At 36.0% G+C, this 19,047-nt stretch overlaps 1 protein-coding gene across 1 annotated transcript in view; it reads left to right on the forward strand.

Annotated features, from left to right (window-relative positions):
• The window catches only part of PCDH15 (protocadherin related 15), a 1,060,244-nt gene that overhangs the window by 148,367 nt on the left and 892,830 nt on the right, over nucleotides 1–19,047 (forward strand). The window contains exon 2 of the mRNA XM_059881970.1: nucleotides 155–273. Within this exon, the coding sequence (XP_059737953.1) occupies nucleotides 183–273 (91 nt within the window). The 5' untranslated portion in view covers nucleotides 155–182. The remainder of the gene's footprint in view (nucleotides 1–154; nucleotides 274–19,047) is intronic.

The raw sequence follows: 19,047 nt of genomic DNA on the forward strand, positions 1-19,047 counted from the left end.
ACATTAAACAATTATGCTACTTTGATAATGGATAGTGTGGCACAGGTAATTAACTATGAAGTCATTAAGGCTTTTCTGTGCTGTGACAGGTGTGTTTACCTATAACAGATTAATGAACTTGTCAAATATTTCTTTTTCCCTCTTTCTATTTCAGATCAACCTTGTGTGGAATTCGACAGAAGATGTTCCAACAGTTTTCTCTCTGGAAATGGTTCATTTCAGGGATTATCCTTGGTTGTCTCTTCACAGTCTGCTTGGGCCAATATGATGACGGTAAGTGTGCTTTTACTCTGACCTTTAGCGTTAGCCAGGATTTCTATGGAAAATGCAGCACATCATAGAAATGAATAATGCTAATTTGTAGTTCATTTTTAAAAGTTGGCGACTCCTTGCAATAATTTAATTAAAATAATCTTACAAAAGTAACATCTGATGCACTTTGTTTCTTAATAAGGATTGCAATATGGTAGAAAATCCAGTGTTCAGCCTCTATTTGAACACTTACATGTTCTCACTAAAATAATGCCTAACTGTTATAAACAACATGAAATTCTATTTGCTAGCCGTTAGACAAACACAAACAGTAGCCTTGGATAAAATTAGGAATATGAAAAATACCAAAATTCCCTATGAGAAGAGATCTCTGAAGGGGTCAAAGGTGGATGTCATAAGTGATTTTTGCATTTAAATTGGGGGGTTTCATGCCCTCACTATTTTATTTGGAAAGAGTGAATAAGTGTAAAAGACTTGGCATTAGACTTTGAGTCATTCCTTAATAGTAACTCAGTCATTTGATAAAAATACATTAGTCATCAAGCTCTATGGAGCCATTTAACATGTTATATCTGCAATGGCCCAAATGTACCTGTCTTAGATATTTCAGTATTGACGGTGTCTGTCTTTGAATACTACTTAATGGGAATGTGGATCTCTCTATCTAAAAGAAGAAAAATGGATACATTTTCCCATCCTAGAAGTTTGCTATTCAAGAAAAATGTTTTGTTCTGTTGTTATTATTATGCTTATTACTTTTACTAGTCATCTGTTGCTGTCGTGTTACCTATTTGCTCTTAGAGACATCAAAGATTGTGATTTTTGTATGTTTTTTGTGAGCTTTGCTTGGCTAAATTAAATAATCTGATGATAGATGAATGAATTTGACTTTATCCCCCATACAGTGTTCAAATTATATACATATTAAAGCATTCTCGGTCCTCCATAGTTAGAAAATCATGCCTCTAGGGATTTGCAGAATAATTCACAATATCAACTATTTTCATAAAGTCAACAGCCTAATCCCTTGGAAAGTTCAGCTAATTAGCACAGTGTTTACTCCAAGTACATCTGAACTTAATGTCCCTGTCATTGCCATTTATAAGGATTGTGAGTCTCCAGTCTAACAACAAAGTTAAAAGTGTAGTAAGAAATAAATAATGTAATTGCTACTTTAAAGCAAAAATAAAAATCAATGGAACTTAAAAATGCATGACTTTAAAGTAAAATAATGCATTTTAATTTATGCCTCAAGACTAGATGGCAAATCAGTGTGTTAATATTTCTTCATGCCATAAGGCATTCTATTTTTATTCATAGTGTTTACACTGAGATGGAAGGACTGTCATTGCTCATATTAGACTTTCACAAACCCTGTACTTTTTAGCAATGTAATTTAGGTTATCGGGGGAAATCATCCCTGGTTTAACCTGTAATGCTATAAATTAGCTTCTTTAATAAGTTCATTTCAGCTCTTGGTCTCTTAAATGTGCTTGTATTGATAGCCCCCAAAATAAGATCATCAGGTCACCACTGACCATGAAGTAACTTTCTGAAGAAGAGTATAGCTTCACACCTGCCAAGTTAGATTTCACAGTAAGGCTGCCCCTTCACTGCCCTCATGGAAAACCTTCCAGCCACACTTAGAAAGCCTTTTTAGTTCTTTCCTCCTGGAGATAAGTTGCTAAACACCTAGGAAGACTGAAAGATCAGAACTGTGGCAAAGAAACAAAAATTTTGTATAGTTTTTTTTATAGAGGTTTCTCAACTTTCTGTGCTTTTCAGCATTCCTTCCATACTTGCATCCTCTGATGCCCCCTCAGAAGTAATAACACATCCCTGTAGGTCACCTACTTCTCTCTGGTCTCCCTCAGTGAGGGACTCTGACATCACTTTTATTTTATTGTTCATGAAAATGGTTTTCACAGCTACTGTTTTTTAAAATCCCTATTAAAGTTTGAGAACATATGATGCAGGAATGAAATCAGGAGTAAACAAAGCATGGCTAACACACAAAATAACAAAACTGAAATATGTGATATGGATTTCTTGAGCCAATTTTTCTTATCCAAATGCTTGAGAATGCAGGTATGGGTTAGACCAAAGGAAAATGTAGTGATAATCCTAATCATGACAGAAATGTGTGAAAAAAAGTTTAAGAGGTTTACTGGTTGGATTTACTGGTTAGAGTAGCCTATCTGATAGTTGACACCTTACTTCTATACATAGTTAGGATCTAAGACAGAGAAATATGAAGGTGGAAAAATTTTAAATACCCTAAGGCTATTATAGTATAGCAGTTTATATTTTTCTTATGTTAAAGAATAGAATTCTCCTGGACTTTCAAATAAAAGGTTTCCTGTGTTTATTCTGTATATTTCCTTACTTAGGCATATGGAAGTTGGAAGGAAAAAAATACTGTTTATTCAAGAAATATTTTATCATGAAATGGAATATTCTAGTATTATCCACATGTGTGAATCAGCTTCTAAGAAAAGTTTACTGCATAATAGTTGTTTTCAAATTTTTCTTACTTAAGAAATTGGGCAAATTTTTGAGTCATTCAATGTTTCTCAAATTGTTAGGGTAAGTTTTTAGATTCAATAATAAAATTTGCAGATGACCTATTTGTAATGAAGATTCCATTTGTTTGATAACTTCAGATTTAAGAAAGAATAAATGCATAATTGAGATTGATAGTATTAAATTAAATTTTAAAAGTCAGAATTTAGCTAGCCAGTAGAATATTGGAAAACATAATTGATTTATAGTTTTAGTAGCCAATCTAGCCCAATATGAAAGTATTAGGATTGATATTTTAGCATACAGTTTAATTCATTATCAGTCCTGACAGTTTTATTGAAATGGGAACATGTGCTGTGATCCCAAATCGAATGTGGGGAGCCTGCACAGGAGATGCCATTGGAAGCAGAGGAGGCAGGGCTATCTGCTAAATTATGTATTATGTGGGATAGAAGATATTAAGACCATATTCCTTATTCTACCATGTTATTCACAGTGAGGTAAAAAACCAAGTTGTCCATGAGGTTTGTGTTTTTTATTTTATTTTGATTTTGAATGAATTAGTGAATTATGAAAGGGAGGGAAAGAAGGGGAGGAAGGAAGGAAAGTGGTATATAAGGGGTAAGTTTTGTTTTCATTTTTTATTACTTTCTTTGCATTTTCAGATTGTCCATATTGACTAGGTAATACTACCATGATCAGATAGGAAAAGTATTTCTTTAAAAACAACCATATATCAAAGCATTATAACTAACTTTGAATCAAAGTGTAGGAGTGTTAAAGAGGCTATAAAAGGATATATGTGCCAATGAGTGTGTGAGTGTGTGTGTGTGTGTGTGAGAGAGAGAGAGAGAGAGAATTAGAAAGAGATTACCTAAGTGTGTGCAGACCATGAAAGTCAACATAAGTTTGTTTTGTTTTGTTTTTTAAGGAAAGGGTTCTCCCTGACTGCTCAGGCTTTCAGCCTGGAAGCCAAAAATCTTCCATCCTGCCCTTGAACTATTATGTAACTTGGCATATATCTATGATGTGAATGAAATCCTTATGTACTGCACAACCAGAGCAACTGTCTGAAGAGATGCTGTTTATAATCTCAAAAAGTCATATATTAATACTTCCTAAGGCTATTTTCGTATTAAAAATAACTTTCTGAAACTCACTTTCATGTAGTTGAATACACTATCTGACATATCACCAGTGTTCACTAAAATATTTTTTATATTTATTTCTATTGTTACTTCTAATTATGTATAAATAATTGTTTCTTTTTATATGTTGATATATAGATATAAAATGAGTACTTTGTGCTCCTGTGCACAATTTATATATACTTCCCTTATATCTGTTCATATTTACTGAACACCTTGAAGACTCCCTTGGTGGCTCAGATGGTAAAGAACCTGCCTGCAATGCAGGAGACACAAGTTCAATTCCTGGATTGGAAAGATCCCCTGTAAAAGGGAATGGCAACTCACTCTAGTATTCTTGCCTGGAAAATTCCATGGACAGAGGAGCCTGGCAGGCTATAGCCCATGGGGTTGTAAAGAGTTGGTCATGATTGAGCAACTAACACTTTCACTTCTTTGAAGATTTAACTTTGTTAAACTGCATTTCATTTTATTGTTATTATTTTGGCTGTATTAGGTCTTCACTGTGGCATGAGCACTCTTCACTGAGGCTCATGGACTTCCTCTGGTTGCAGAGCACTGATTCTAGAGTGTGCAGGCTCAGAGGTTGCAGCACATGGGTTTAGTTGCCCCATGGTATATGGGATCTTAGTTTTCTAACCAGGGATAGAACTCTTTTTGCCTGCACTGAAAGGTGGATCCTTAACCACTGGACCAACTGGGAAGTCCCCATTTTATTTTTCAAAGTATTAATGATTATATTTTTTCCTTGGAGGGCTTATTAATTCAAATGAACCCTGAAATGAAAATTGAGGAACATTTCCATGTGTATTGTTATGCTTGTTAGGTAATCCATTAATCCATGGAAAGTCAGTGATGAGATAGATATGTCATCATTAAAGGTATGCTGCTGCTGCTGCTGCTAAGTCGCTTCAGTCGTGTCCCACTCTATGTGACCCCATAGATGGCAACCCACCAGGCTCCCCCATCCCTGGGATTCTCCAGGCAAGAGCCACTGGAGTGGATTGCCATTTCCTTCTCCAATGCATGAAAGTGAAAAGTAAAAATGAAGTCGCTCAGTCCTGTCTGACTCTCAGCGACCCCATGGACTGCAGCCCACTAGGCTCCTCCATCCATGGGATTTTCCAGACAAGAGTACTGGAGTGGGGTGCCATTGCCTTATCTGATTAAAGGTATAGACATATTTTAATGTCTGAGACTAAAATCTTCTAAGATCTGACATTTGAGCCTGGAAACTTCATTTTTATCAAGTATGTCTAGAGGTCAAAAAGTAGAGTGACAGTGGTTTATACTAATAAACTTAAAAGAGAATGACATACAAATTACAATGCTGCTGCTGCTGCTAAGTTGATTCAGTTGTGTCTGACTCTGTGCGACCCCAGAGACGGCAGCCCACCAGGCTCCCCCATCCCTGTGATTCTCCAGGCAAAAACACTGGAGTGGGTTGCCATTTCCTTCTCCAATGCATGAAAGTGAAAAGTGAAAGTGAAGGTGCGCAGTCATGTCCGACTCTTAGCAACCCCATGGACTGCAGCCCACCAGGCTTCTCCGTCCATGGGATTTTCCAGGCAAGAGTACTGGAGTGGGGTGCCATTGCCTTCTCCAATTACAATGCTAATAATAGCATTATAAGGAAAATAAAACCACCCAAAGAGCTGAAACATTTATGTTTCTTAGACTGATGTTTTCCCCCTTTAGATACCTTAAGAAGAACTGGCTACATAAACTGAACACTTCTGCAAGAAGAATTAAAAAATCTTAATTGTTCATGTTTCCAGACTATTACAGACTATCACATAGGGCACCATTATAGCAATATCCTTGCCTCATGGACTGTACTGATCTATTTGTGGGATACACATGGTCCCTCTAGTATTATTCTGGAAATGTTTGTAAATTTTCTTTTTTTCAGTTTGCTATTTCAAAGTTTAGTTCATGTCATCTTCCTCTTGTTAACATTGTATTTCTCTGAACATCAGTACAGTTTAGTCCCTCAGTCATGTCCAACTCTGCAACCCCATGGACTGCAGCACTCCAGGCTTCCCTGTCCATCCCCAACTCCCAGAGCCTACTCAAATTCATGTCTATCACATCAGTGATGCCATCCAACCATCTCATCCTCTGTTGTCCTCTTCTTCTCTTGCCTTCGATCTTTCCCAGCATCAGGGTCTTTTCCAATGAGTTGGCTCTTCGCATTAGGTGGCCAAAGTGTTGAGTTTCAGCTTCCAATGAATATAAGGACTGATTTTATTTCTCTGAACATAGTACAATACAATAGTTTCTTTTGAATCTGTTTCAATTATAATTAAAGATGATTAATGGAGACTACACCTAAGTAATTTTCAATGAACTTGATTGTCTCTGAAACATCTTTCATTTAAATATTATTTCTTAATTATAGGCAGCACACATTTCTTAATTTCTTAAAGGCAGCACACATCGAGAGAAATTGAACAATATACATGCACACACTCATACATAATAGATAACACATTCTGAAACCATACATAGCATATATTTTATGCAAATTTTAATCTTAATATAATAAAGGCATATTTTCTTATCTACCCCTTCCACTTTTTCCATCTTACAGAGTGTATTTTTATTCAGAGATGTTAAATTCAAGTTTTCAGAGTAATTTTGTTGTTTTTTCTACAGGCTGAGTTTTTAAATTCTGAGTGTTATTTTTTCTTGAAGCTTTATAAACTTTTGGAGATATATATATATATATATATATATATATATATGCCATCTAGATTATGTTATTATGGGATATTTAGATTAATATGCCAAGAAACAGCACTTTCAGTGCTTTGCTGTTGTTGTTCGGTCACTGAGTCGTCTCCGACTCTTTTTGACCCTATGGACTGCAGTGCACCAGGCTTCCTTGTCCTTCACCATCTCCTTCGCCATCCTCTGTTGTTCCCTTCTCCTCCTGCCTTCAAAATTTCCCAGCATCAAGGTCTTTTCCAATGAGTTGGCCTCTTTGCATCAATTGGCCAAAATACTGGAACTTCAGCATCAGTCTTTCCAATGAATATTCAGGACTAATTTCCTTTAGAATGGACTGGTTTGATCTCCTTGCAGTCCAAGGATTCTGAAGAGTCTTCTCCAACACCACAGTTCAAAAGCATCAATTCTTCGACACTCAGCCTTCTTTATGGTACAACTCTCACACCTGTACTTACTCCAGTAAAATTTTCTAAATTTCATTTCTAAATGTCTAAATTTCACTTCCAGATAAAAGCTTGGCTGTGTCTTCTGCTTTAGTTTGTACCCACACTTGAATTTCTTATTTCCTCTTTTTTGAAGGTGAGCAATCTTGTAGGTCCTGTACCTCCAAATTGGATTTTGTTTTAGGGCAGAGGTTTGAAAGGGCATATATCTTTTCTTGTTTCAGCAACGATTTCTCAGTAAGCAAGTTCAAAAATGTTAACTTTGTAACTTCTCTATACTCTGACCCTTTGCCTAGAAGGATTACTTCAGTAGTCTCTTTGAACAGTAGTAATAGGCTCGGTTAAAGCCCACCTGTACATACTGGGAGCCAGAGAGCTAAAGAGTCCAAAAACTAAATACATAAATAACCTCTGAGAAACATAAGAACAATTAGTGTACTTTTTTCTCTGTGCTAATACATACACACATCCACACCCCAAAAATGTTATTTCCAAGGTAACTTAGAATTGCTGCTGCTGCTGCTGCTAAGTCACGTCAGTCGTGTCCGAATCTGTGCGACCCCAAGGACTGCAGCCTTCCAGGCTTCTCCGTCCATGGGATTGTCCAGGCAAGGGTACTGGAGTGGGGTGCCATTGCCTTCTCTCTAGAATAGCTAAGTACTGATATTTCAGATACTTTCATTTGTCCTGTTGAGAAAGGGAAAGAAGTAGGTCTAATTCACTATATAAGTAATACAATACAATTATCGATCACCAGTAGGGTAGATGGTTCCCTCTCTAGTTCTAACAACCTTAAGAAAATGAACCCATTGAAACATAAAATACTCACATCCAAATTGTGTGAGAAGGTCGAATCCATTTTAACTGTTCTTAATAAAAATCGAAATTGAGCAAAAGTGTAATTATAATCTTGCTTGGCTCTGATACAACTCATAATACAGTAACTTTTCTTAGTTGGATCTTTTCCCATCAAATCTCCGTACTTGTTACCACGACTTCTGCACCATATCCCTTAAGCTCTGCAATTTGGGTTTTCTCACATCTCTACCGAAAGTGCATTCTCTAAAGTCTCCAATGACTACTTTCTTGGACAAATCCTATTATTTTGTAGCATTTCAGCAAACAACATTATTGATCTACTTTTCTTGCAACTATCTTTTCCTCAGTGATTCTTAGAACTGAATTTTTCTGATTGTCTCTATATCAGACATGATCTTCCTGGTGAATATTCTACCTTTCTCTAGTCCATGATTTTGAAATTGCCCCACTTTTGTTTGTATTTCCATAAAGAGTCATATTTTCTAATGAGCCAGTTTGAATATTTTCTAACAGTTATAAAGGTCCTTTCCTTGGTCGTGTTCTGCTTTCTCTATCTTCCCTTTCACAGTACTTTCAAATTATTACATGTCCACTCTACATATTCTTTTTATCTAGACCACATTTTCACTTCTCTATAGAACATTTATTTAGTTTGCATTTTATTGAATATCAACTCCATGAAAGATATTAGGGAAACAAAAATGAGGCAGTTATTTCATTCAAGTATAATAATGAGGTATATAGTCAATACTATGATTTATATAATCATAGGTGGATATATAGTGTGTGTGTGTTGGGAGAATACATATGCAAAATCTGCTGAAGATTTTGGGGTGAAGTACTCAGAAAATGTTTGCAGGAAAATTTTTATTTTTCAAGGTAAAGAATTGGAAATTTTGGAAAACCTGAACAATCCTGAATACTGGTGCTCTGATTTAAGATGTATTACATCTTAGAATTGAGGATTGTATATGCTGTTTTATGACCTGTTCAGAGAAGATTTTGTTCAATTCTAATTATACCTTTAAACCAAATTGCTCATTACTCCTTGATGTTGTTACTAATCATATTAAGTGAGGAAAGGTTGGTTAAAGGGTGCAAACATTTAGTTATAAGATGGATAAGTTTGGTGAACCTAATGTACAACATGGTGACTATAGTTAATAATACTGTAGTTTTATATACTGGAAACTTGCTAATAGAATGGATTTTAAGTATTCTTACCACACTAAAAAAAGAGAACTATGTGAGGTGATGGTTGTGTTAGGTTATGTTAATTAACTTGGTTCTGGTAATTATTCATTTTACACTATATCAGTATCAAGCCATATATTGTGCACTTTAAAAATATACAATTTTGTTTGTCAATTACACCTCAAGGAAACTGGTATAACTAATGTCCATCTTTCCCTTTATATTAAGTCAAATAATGTTTGTTTCTATGTTTAGATTATAAATTGCTGAACACAGAAAGTCTCATTTACTTTTTGTTTCCCTCAGTACCTGGCAGAATGACCCAGTTAGTGATTATTTAAATTAGTATGCCTTCCATAAAGAAAAATAGAACTGAGAGATGAAGTGTCTTTTAATAATATAGGAGCAAGTAGGTAACCTTTATGATAGTACTTGGAGTTCAAACAGTAATTCAAAGACACATTTAGTGAGGGTTTGATTTCTATGACACTGCTCAATATTGACATAGGAACCAAAGCAGTCAATAATTATCTCTGCTATGGAGATATTACACATAGTATCCTTTTTAGGATTCGATAGGAAAACAGAGTTTAGGTAAATTATATATTTTTTAAATTTTAATTGGAGGCTAATTACAATATTGTATTGGTTTTGCCATATATCAACATGAATCCGTCACGGGTGTACACGTGTTTCCAATCCTGAACCCCCTCCCACTTCCCTCCCCATACCATCCCTCTGGGTCATCCCAGTGCACCAGCCCCAAGCATCCTGTATTTTTATGCCTTGAGGGTGCATCATTTAGAAAAGTTTTTGTATAAAACTCAAAGTGAATCTATCCTCTCTTCAGTGTGTTTTCTTTTTCTGATTATTTGCAGTTGTTCTGGGCATTTTGTTCATAATGTTGGTGGATCACACTGTGCCAGTTGTTCCTGACATCAGCCTCTTAGCTCCAGATACCAATCTTTACCTGCTCTTATAAGATCCAATACTGGCCCTCAGGGCTGCTCAGTCAGCCTGCTCAGTGATAACTGTTCAGCCACTCTGAGTTTATTAAGTGTCTTAATTGAATAGTTGGAGTACTGATGACAGTTGTTCAGGCTTCTTAGATCATGAATGCAAAAGACAATACTAACTCAATCATCAATATTTTGTATGGTTATATCCAGAATTTGGCCACAGTTGGTCTGTTGAATGCATACAATGCAATTCTGCTGGATCCTCATACAGGAAAAGCTATAGCATTTTAATGTAACATGAATAATATATTATGCTGATTTTTTAATTCATTCATTCTTCAAGTATAGCAAGCATATGTAATGTCTACTTTGCACATATAAATTTTCTAACAATTATAGCTAATATTTATTGGATGATTTCTATGTGACAAACAGCTTACACATAATACCCTATTCACATTGTGATACATTTATACTTGATACATATGATGTATGTTCATGTGTAATGCACATGCTATGTCACTACAATTCAGTTATAGAAGATTATATAGTTTTATACAAATGTTTTTAAATGGCTACTAGATGTCAAGCCTTGTTCTACGAACTGCAGATATGTGTGTGCTTAGTTGTTTAGATATCCAACTCTTTGTGACCCCATGAACTGGAGCCTGCCAGGCTCCTCTGCCCATGGGATTTTCCAAGCAAGAATACTGAAATGAGTTGCCATGACCTCCTCAAAGGGATCTTCCCAACCCAAGGATCAAACCTCCATCTCCTGCGGCTCCTGCATTGCAGGCAGATTCTTTACCACTGAGCCCCCAAGGGAGCCCCGATATAGCAAACAGCAAAATAGACCAAAAGAAAAAAATCCTTATTTTTCTGAGGTTTGCTTGATATTTGAAGGGGACAGAAAATAATCCAACCACTAAGAAAGTCATGTAGTATATTAGTATATGAAAGAGGTTATGTCAAAAAAAAAAAAAAACAGGGAAAGGGATATTTGGGGGAACATAATTTTAAATAGGAAAGTGTGGGAAGAACTTACTAAGAAGTACCCTTGGTGTAAATTTCAGAGAGGATTATGGGAAAATTATGGAGATTCCTAGAAGAGCATTGAAGACAGAGATCACAATGAGTGAGAGGGAATTGAGATGGGGACATGCCTATTCTGTTTGTAGAACACAATTGCAAGCAAACTGTGGTGGGTGAAAATTGGGGCCGAGTGAGGTAAAGGGGAAAGAGAGAAGATCAGAAAGTTGACATGGGTGAAGGCAAATTGCCCAGGCCTTGCAGGCAGTGGGGGACATTGTCTTTTTCTCTCAGTGAGACGGAAAGCTACTGGAATGTTTCAAGCAGAGGAGTGAAATGATCTCACACAAGTTTTAACAAAATTGCTTTGATGCTTGTATTGAGAATCATCAGTTAAGATCAAGGTGACCAGTGAGAAATGTATTAACAATATTCCAGGCAGAAAATAAAGATAGCTTAGACCAGGTTTTCATGACAGAGGTGGTAATAATGGTTGACTGTCAATGCATTTTTGAAGTACATCAATAGAGTTTGCTGATATGTTGGATACAGAGAAAACAAAAAAGATAGCATTTAAGTATATCTGATACTAGTATACTTGGTCTAAGCATCAGCAGAGTCTGAATGATCAACATGGTCAACGATCATCAAAGGAACAAATGTGGCTAGAAATGAACCATAAACACAGTGATCATATAGTCTAGGAAGATGAGAAAGAATCAGAAAGAACATTAATATGTGGAGATAATTAATGAGAGGAAAACTAGAAGAGAGTGGTTTACTAAAAGTCATAGGAAGAAGACATCTAAAGGAGAAAGTGTCAGCTGTGTCAAGTCTGATCAAGTAAGATGAAATGTGAGAACTGAATATTGAATTAACAACATGGCACTCATTTGTGGCATTGATAGAGATGGTTTGAGGTAATGTTGAGAATGAAAATTTGCAGTGGTTTCGAGAAAGAGTGGAGGAAGAGGAAATGCAGGGTATTTGAAAATATAAAAAAGTTTTTTTTTCTTTTTTCTTTTCTTTTTTTAAATCTTTCTTTTCTTTTTAATATGGTGGCAGTACTAACAGGGAAAGAAGAGTAAGCTTAAGAATGCACACCCCACCTCAAATCCTAGTGGTGTAAGGATATAATAAAGCAACCACCATCCCAACGAGGCACTGAGAGAGCTACAGAAAAATAGCATCTTCTTGGAATAGCTAGATTTCTAGTAGAACAAGAAGAAAGGAATGTTCAGCAAAATATATATTATTTAATCTGTCTCATGTTCAGTAAAACACCATAAGATAAATTCTATTGTTGTTCCCATTTTCCAGTCGAGGAAACCGAAGCTTTAAAGATATCGAGCTATCTCACTTAAAGTCACACAGCTCCTACATCTAAGAGTCATAATCCTAGCTTACGCAGCTTGGATTTTACAGCCTGAGTATAAAGTGCTACAGTAGTCATGAAAGTATAATAATATGAACACCAATCCATGGAACCTTAAGAGAATGATGGAAATTATTATCAACTTCTACTATATGTTCTTTTATTTTATATATACTTATTAGCATATACCAGTTTTGTGCCACATTTGGGGTTGAAAATATGAATGAGATATTTATTGACCTCATGTATGTTAATGCCTACATTATATGAAACATCAGCAAAAGGGATTACACATATAAATCAATATACTGTATATAGATTGTGAGAGGCTGAGTTAAAAAGATGACATTTATGGTGCCTGCCTAGAGGTATGCTACAGTCTGTATCAGATGTAGTTAGTGGAAGAAAGACATAGGATGAGACACTATTGAGCTACATGAAAAATGGATAAGGAGTTACTTTAGATTTAAATCTGATACATATAAATTCATGTGCAGTCAAAGCAAAGGGAAACATGAGAGGATTAATGACGAAGCACTGGTATGTGGGATATGAAAGATCATCTATGGCACAGTAGTTAAAGCTTGAGCTTTGGAATCAAATAGACTTTGTTCAAATCCTGGCAAAATCAATATGTGATTTTTTATAAATTATATAATCTGTCTATGACTTAGATTTCCATCTGTTAAACAGGATAACAGCAACTCTGATTTGATTGTTGTTAGGATTAACTGATGGCATGTATGTAAGTTGTTTAGCGTGTTTTCTAGCATATGCTGCTGCTGCTAAGTCTCTTCGGTCGTGTCCGACTCTGTGCGACCCCATAGACGTCAGCCCACCAGGCTCCCCCATCCCTGGGATTCTCCAGGCAAGAACACTGGAGTGGGTTGCCATTTCCTTCTCCATTCTAGCATATAGGAAATGATAAAAATATATTTGGGTATATTATAATAAGTACTACTATTTTCAAATTAAATAGACAAGATGAACAATATAACATTATCATTAATCAATATTTCTTTTGGTTTCTTTTATCTGAAAACATTTACACAAACACACAGGTCACACATATAATCACACACTATATTAAATCGACAATTTCTTAAACAATCACTATGCTTTCTACATACATATTTCTGCATACTACAATTCTTTGAATGATTTTCAGCCCATCTATCCTGTGAAATTTTCGGCTGCATTTATTAAAGTGTCAGGCATAGAATTTATACCATTTCAGTTTTTTAATAATTTTATTTATTTATTCATTTATTTTTGGCTGTGCTGGGTCTTCATTGCTGCACAAGGGCTTTCTCTAGTTGCGGGCAAGGACTAATCTTCACTGAAGTGCACAGGATTCTCAGTGAAGTGGCCTCTCCTGTTGTAGGGAAGGGCTCTGGGGAGTGAGGTTTCAGTAACTGCAGTTCATGGGCTCAGTAGCTGTGGCTCCTGGGATCTAGCGCACAGGCTCAGTAGCTGTGGTGCATGGGCTTAGTTGCTTCGCAGCATGTGGAATCTTCAGGATCAGGGATCCTAATGCATGACTCGGCATTGGTAGGTGGATTCTTTACCACTAAGCAACCGGGGAAGCACCACCTTTTCCATTGTTTTTTTCCTATCTTTTATTTACCTCCTTAAAATTTTTCTTAATTTTTATTAGTTTCATTTTTTAAAAAAGAAGCTTCCTTTAGCTCCTTCTTATTTATCTTTCTTCACTCATATCTGAATACTTCTCAATTACTTTATTCTTCTCGTTTTTTAAATAGGTTTCACTCAACTCTCTCTTACATTCTAATTGTACCTCTCTCCTATTTCTTTGTCAGGTATTCTCTCTGTCTCAATATTTGTTATCTTTCTGCCTCACTTTAGCTAATTTAAGTTCTAGAAAGCACAGTAAGCATTTCCTTGGCTATAGGTACTTCATATTCTAACTGCTAGGTCTACTTTTAGAAAATAATCTTAGCTGGACTTTTAGCCTCTTTGGTTATAGAAAGAATTGGATAGTATTTTAGACCAAAGGGAAAAAAAAATTCCAGCATGTATTTTCATTCTCATAATATAAAAATTACCAGAATGCACACACATATTTTAAAACCTCTAAAGCTTCTGTCTATTATCAGATGAGGAACATTTTAAAGGAGATGCCATCCAATTTCCTTCCCAGTGATACTGAACTTGGGAAAAAATTCAATTTATGCTCTAAATTTCCAAGATTTAAATCAAACTAAGAACTTTTTAAAATATAATATATTAAATATTAATTTCATGGGCATTCATTTGACAATACAAAGTGAGATATATTCCCAGAAAAAGAAAACTAGAAGGAATATTGTCCAATGAATTACTGACACTGGACTCAAGCCAGTGTAAGCAATGTGTGTTTATCACTGAGAGCTCCCTGGATCCATTAAACCCAATAGTCCTTTTATCCAGCCCATTTAAATGTGTTTTTTGAAAGCAGGTCCCCAAAGGTGTGACATTTGAAAGCATTTGTAATGTGTTTTAGTTTTTTGTTGTTCAGCCACTCAGTTCTGTTCCGGCTCTTTGCAACCCCATGGATGCAGCACGTCAGGCTTCCCTGTCCTTCAGCGTCTCCCAGTTTGCCCGAGTTCATGTTCATTGCATCAGTGACTCTGTCCACCCATCTCATCCTCTGACACCCTCTTCCTTCTGTTCTCGATCTTTCCCAGCATCAGGGACTTTTCCAATAAGTCATCTGTTTGAATCAGATGACCAAAATACTGGAGTTTCAGCATCAGTCTGTCCAGTGACTATTCAGGATTGATTTCCTTTAAGATTGTATTTGTTTGATCTCCTTGCTGTCCAAGCGACTTTCAGGAGTCTTCCTTTGATACATAAAACTAACTGCTTCATTCCATAGCATGAACCAAAATTACACAGAGGCTAATTTATTGGGTTGGCCAAAAAGTACGTTTGGGTTTTGTGTAACATCTTAAAGAAATCTGAATGAACTTTTTGGGCAACCCAATACATTCTAAAAACAGTAAGAAAATCAGCTTCTATTTATTAGGAAAAAAAATTCAATGCAATGCCTATGCTAAAGTTAAAAGTTAGATTATGCCAATATCCTTACAAAGGAACTCTGTAATTCTAGATTTTCTACTAACCCTTTCTCATTACTGGAGAAGATTAATTGTAGTAACAACTGGTCAATAATGGAATTGCTAATAACGAATAACTAGAAACCTATGAGAAAGCCCTTTGAAAACAGATAAGATTCAATCCCATTCCCCCAGAGATACGTCAACTAGTAGTACTCCTTCTTGACCTTGAACAAACACATCGTGATACGAAATGCTGCAATTTAAGACTGCTGGTGTGTTTTTCTAGAGTAAACAAACAATAGATATTTTTTTAATCAAAGACTTAGAATATAAAAAATAATACATTTTGAAAATAACTGAATCTCATTCAGAATTATATGGTTTTGTGATTATTATACCCATATTTCAAATGGAATTTCTTTTTTGGATCTATACCAAGTTGCAAATATATATTGCTCTAGCGAAGAACACAAGTATGTATTTTAAAAAATGTGACACACTTTCTTTAAAGATGTATAGGAGCAAGTAGATTTCAGAAGTATGTACAAAGGCAAAATGATATTCTAACCGCAGAGAATCTCAAAATAGACTCTCTTCTCATAACCCTTATGCGTGCTAAATTTGGCAGCATATGTACTTGAATATATTGTACTAATCAATTGAATTATACGAAGTATATTAATCGATTGAATTCTATTGGAAAACTGCACTAGAAAAAAATAAAATATCCTCACTGGGACTTCTAAAATGCATTTCTTAAGTATTTTGTGAACATTCTTTCAGATTTGAGATTCAAAATCACTTGTAACAGGTTTAATATAAAGAGTTATTTGAAGAGGTGCTTCTAAAATAAATGAAAAAATGTATGTCAGAATAGGTTTATCAAATTTTATCACCTCATTCTTATTCTCCACATTGGAAAGTTACAACAGACACTTATTAAAAAAAAAACAAAAACAAAAACCACTTGGGTCAAAGTCACTTTAGTAAAGACTAATGTGTGCTCAGTCTCTCAGTCCTGTCCAACTTTTTGTAACCCTTTGGACCGGAGTCCACCAGGCTCCTCTATCCAGGATTTTTTCAAGCAAGAATGCTGGAGTAGGTTGCCATTTCTTTCTCCAGGCGATCTTCCTGACCCAGGGATCAAACTCGTGTCTCTTGTGTTTCCTGTATTGCAGCAAATTCTTTACCTAGTGAGCCAGGGGAGAAGCACCAGTAAAGACTAATATTTTTATATCAAATGCATTAGGGACATTTATTTTCTTTGGATTTTGCTGTAAAATGTAAGGCAATAAGAGCAATGTAAAATGAACTGCCACCTCTAAACTGACACATTATGGTTATTCTGGTTTATAATTTAATTGTAATTGCTTTAATCAGTCAGAGACACTGATTTTTCTATAAATTACTGTACCTCTGCTAATGAATTAATTTTTCTATAACTCTATAATGGATATCTGTAATGCATATGTAATATGTTTGAGGTACTAATTGCTTTAGTCATTATTCATTCATCCATTTATTTACTCAATACACTTTTATAAGGTTTCTACTCTAAGCCAGGGACTATGAACAATGTTGAGGTAAGGGGATTATTCCAAATGGAGGGAGCAGATGAAGTCTCCATGATGAGAAGTATATATCAAGCATGACCAAGAGTCTGCATAAAGGCCAGCGTAAATCAAATGCTAATGAAACTGAGAAGGTGTGTAGGGAACAAGGTTTACTGGCATGGATAATAATTTTACTCATAATTGTAAGTGAATCCATTGGAGTTCTAAAAGTAGAGACAAGAGAAGGAGAAAGTTGTGATGATACGATCCCATCTATTCTAAAACAGATATTAGCTATAGTGAGGAGAATGGATTTGTGTAAGGACTGATGGAGAAAGAACATTATAGACAAGATAAATACCTAAGGCATAGTACAAGCAAGAGGTGATGGTAGTTTAAGTGAGGGGTAGTTAGAAAATGAAGTTGGATCTAGAGACTAGTGGAAAGATTTTTTTTAAGGAAGTTTTACGTACATGTACACATTTCCTCCTCCAGGGGATCTTCCCAACCCAGGGGTTGAACTCATGCCTCTGTCTCTTTTGCATTGGCAGGTGGGTTTTTTGCCACTAGCGCCACCTAGGTAACCCACATGTACACATACGTATATTGTTATAGCCACGCGTTCCAGGAAACAAACTCACTCAGAAGGACAGTGCAGATAGTGGAGTGCAGTTTATTACACCGGCAGGCCCAAGGCAGAGTCTCCTCTCAGCCAAGGACCCCAACCAGCATTTGTGAAAATCTTTTATACCCCATGTGTACGTATCCGAACCCACACCCCAATTTCCTTGAGACTTACATAAACCAAGGAAGGGTAAATACAATCACAGTAACCCCATCATTCATGTGTTATGTGTTCAGTTAATAATCAATAAGCATGTGGTTACATTCCAATAGATACAGAAAGAATTTATGACCTATCTGGAGGCAGAGGTGATTAGAGTATGTTTTATCTTAGGCGATGAGTAACCTGGATGTGAACTTCAAGATTCCCCTGTCCGGAGGGGGTCTTATCCTTCTATCGTAGTTTCCATAGGCACTAAGCACAGAGTTCAGAGTCCATTGGAGAGGTGGCCGAGCATGATCAGCATGAACAGGCCTAAGATGGAATCCACCTCTGTCTGTTTCCTCCTTCAATATGTATAATGCATGATTTATTTGGAAATCAGCAGGGAATGCAGTAAAAGTAGGCAAAAATGGAGCTAAATGGTTACAAAGTAAGACCTTAGTAAGAGCTTAGCTGAGATAGAAAAGAGCACAATATTAGGGGAGATCATGAATTTAGATGTAGACAGATTGAGTTTGAAATAATAAGTAGTTTGTTCAGAATGATGTGAAATTTTTGCAACAATAATATTAAGGAATCAATGCTTTGCCCTGATTTTCTGATAATAATAATAATAATAAGGTAAAAATATGATTATTCTCTGGATATGTTACTTAATGTTCCATGTAATTCAGAGAGTTTCATTTCTTTTGCAGTTCAGTTCAGTTCAGTCACTCAGCCATGTCCAATTCTTTGCGACCCCATAGACTGAAGCACTCCAGGCTTCCCTGTCCATCACCAACTCCCAGAGTTTACTCAAACTCATGCTCTTTGAGATGGTGATGTGATCCAGCCATCTCATCCTCTGTTGTCCCCTTCTCTTCCCGCCTTCAATCTTTCCCAGCATCAGGGTCTTTTCAAATGAGTCAGCTCTTCGCATCAGGCGGACAAAGTATTGGAGTTTCATCTTCATCATCAGTGCTTCCAGTGAATATTCAGGACTGATCTCCTTTAGGATGGACTGGTTGGATCTCCTTGCAGTCCAAGGAACTCTTAAGAGTCTTCTCCAACACCACAGTTCAAAAGCATCAATTCTTCAGTGCTCAGCTTTCTTTATAGTCCAATTCATTTCTTCTTAGGCATGTTAAATATGAAATTGGTGAGAGTTAA

Source organism: Bos taurus, chromosome 26 (genome assembly GCF_002263795.3).
Source record: "Bos taurus isolate L1 Dominette 01449 registration number 42190680 breed Hereford chromosome 26, ARS-UCD2.0, whole genome shotgun sequence".
In the NCBI taxonomy this organism is placed as follows: domain Eukaryota; kingdom Metazoa; phylum Chordata; class Mammalia; order Artiodactyla; family Bovidae; genus Bos; species Bos taurus.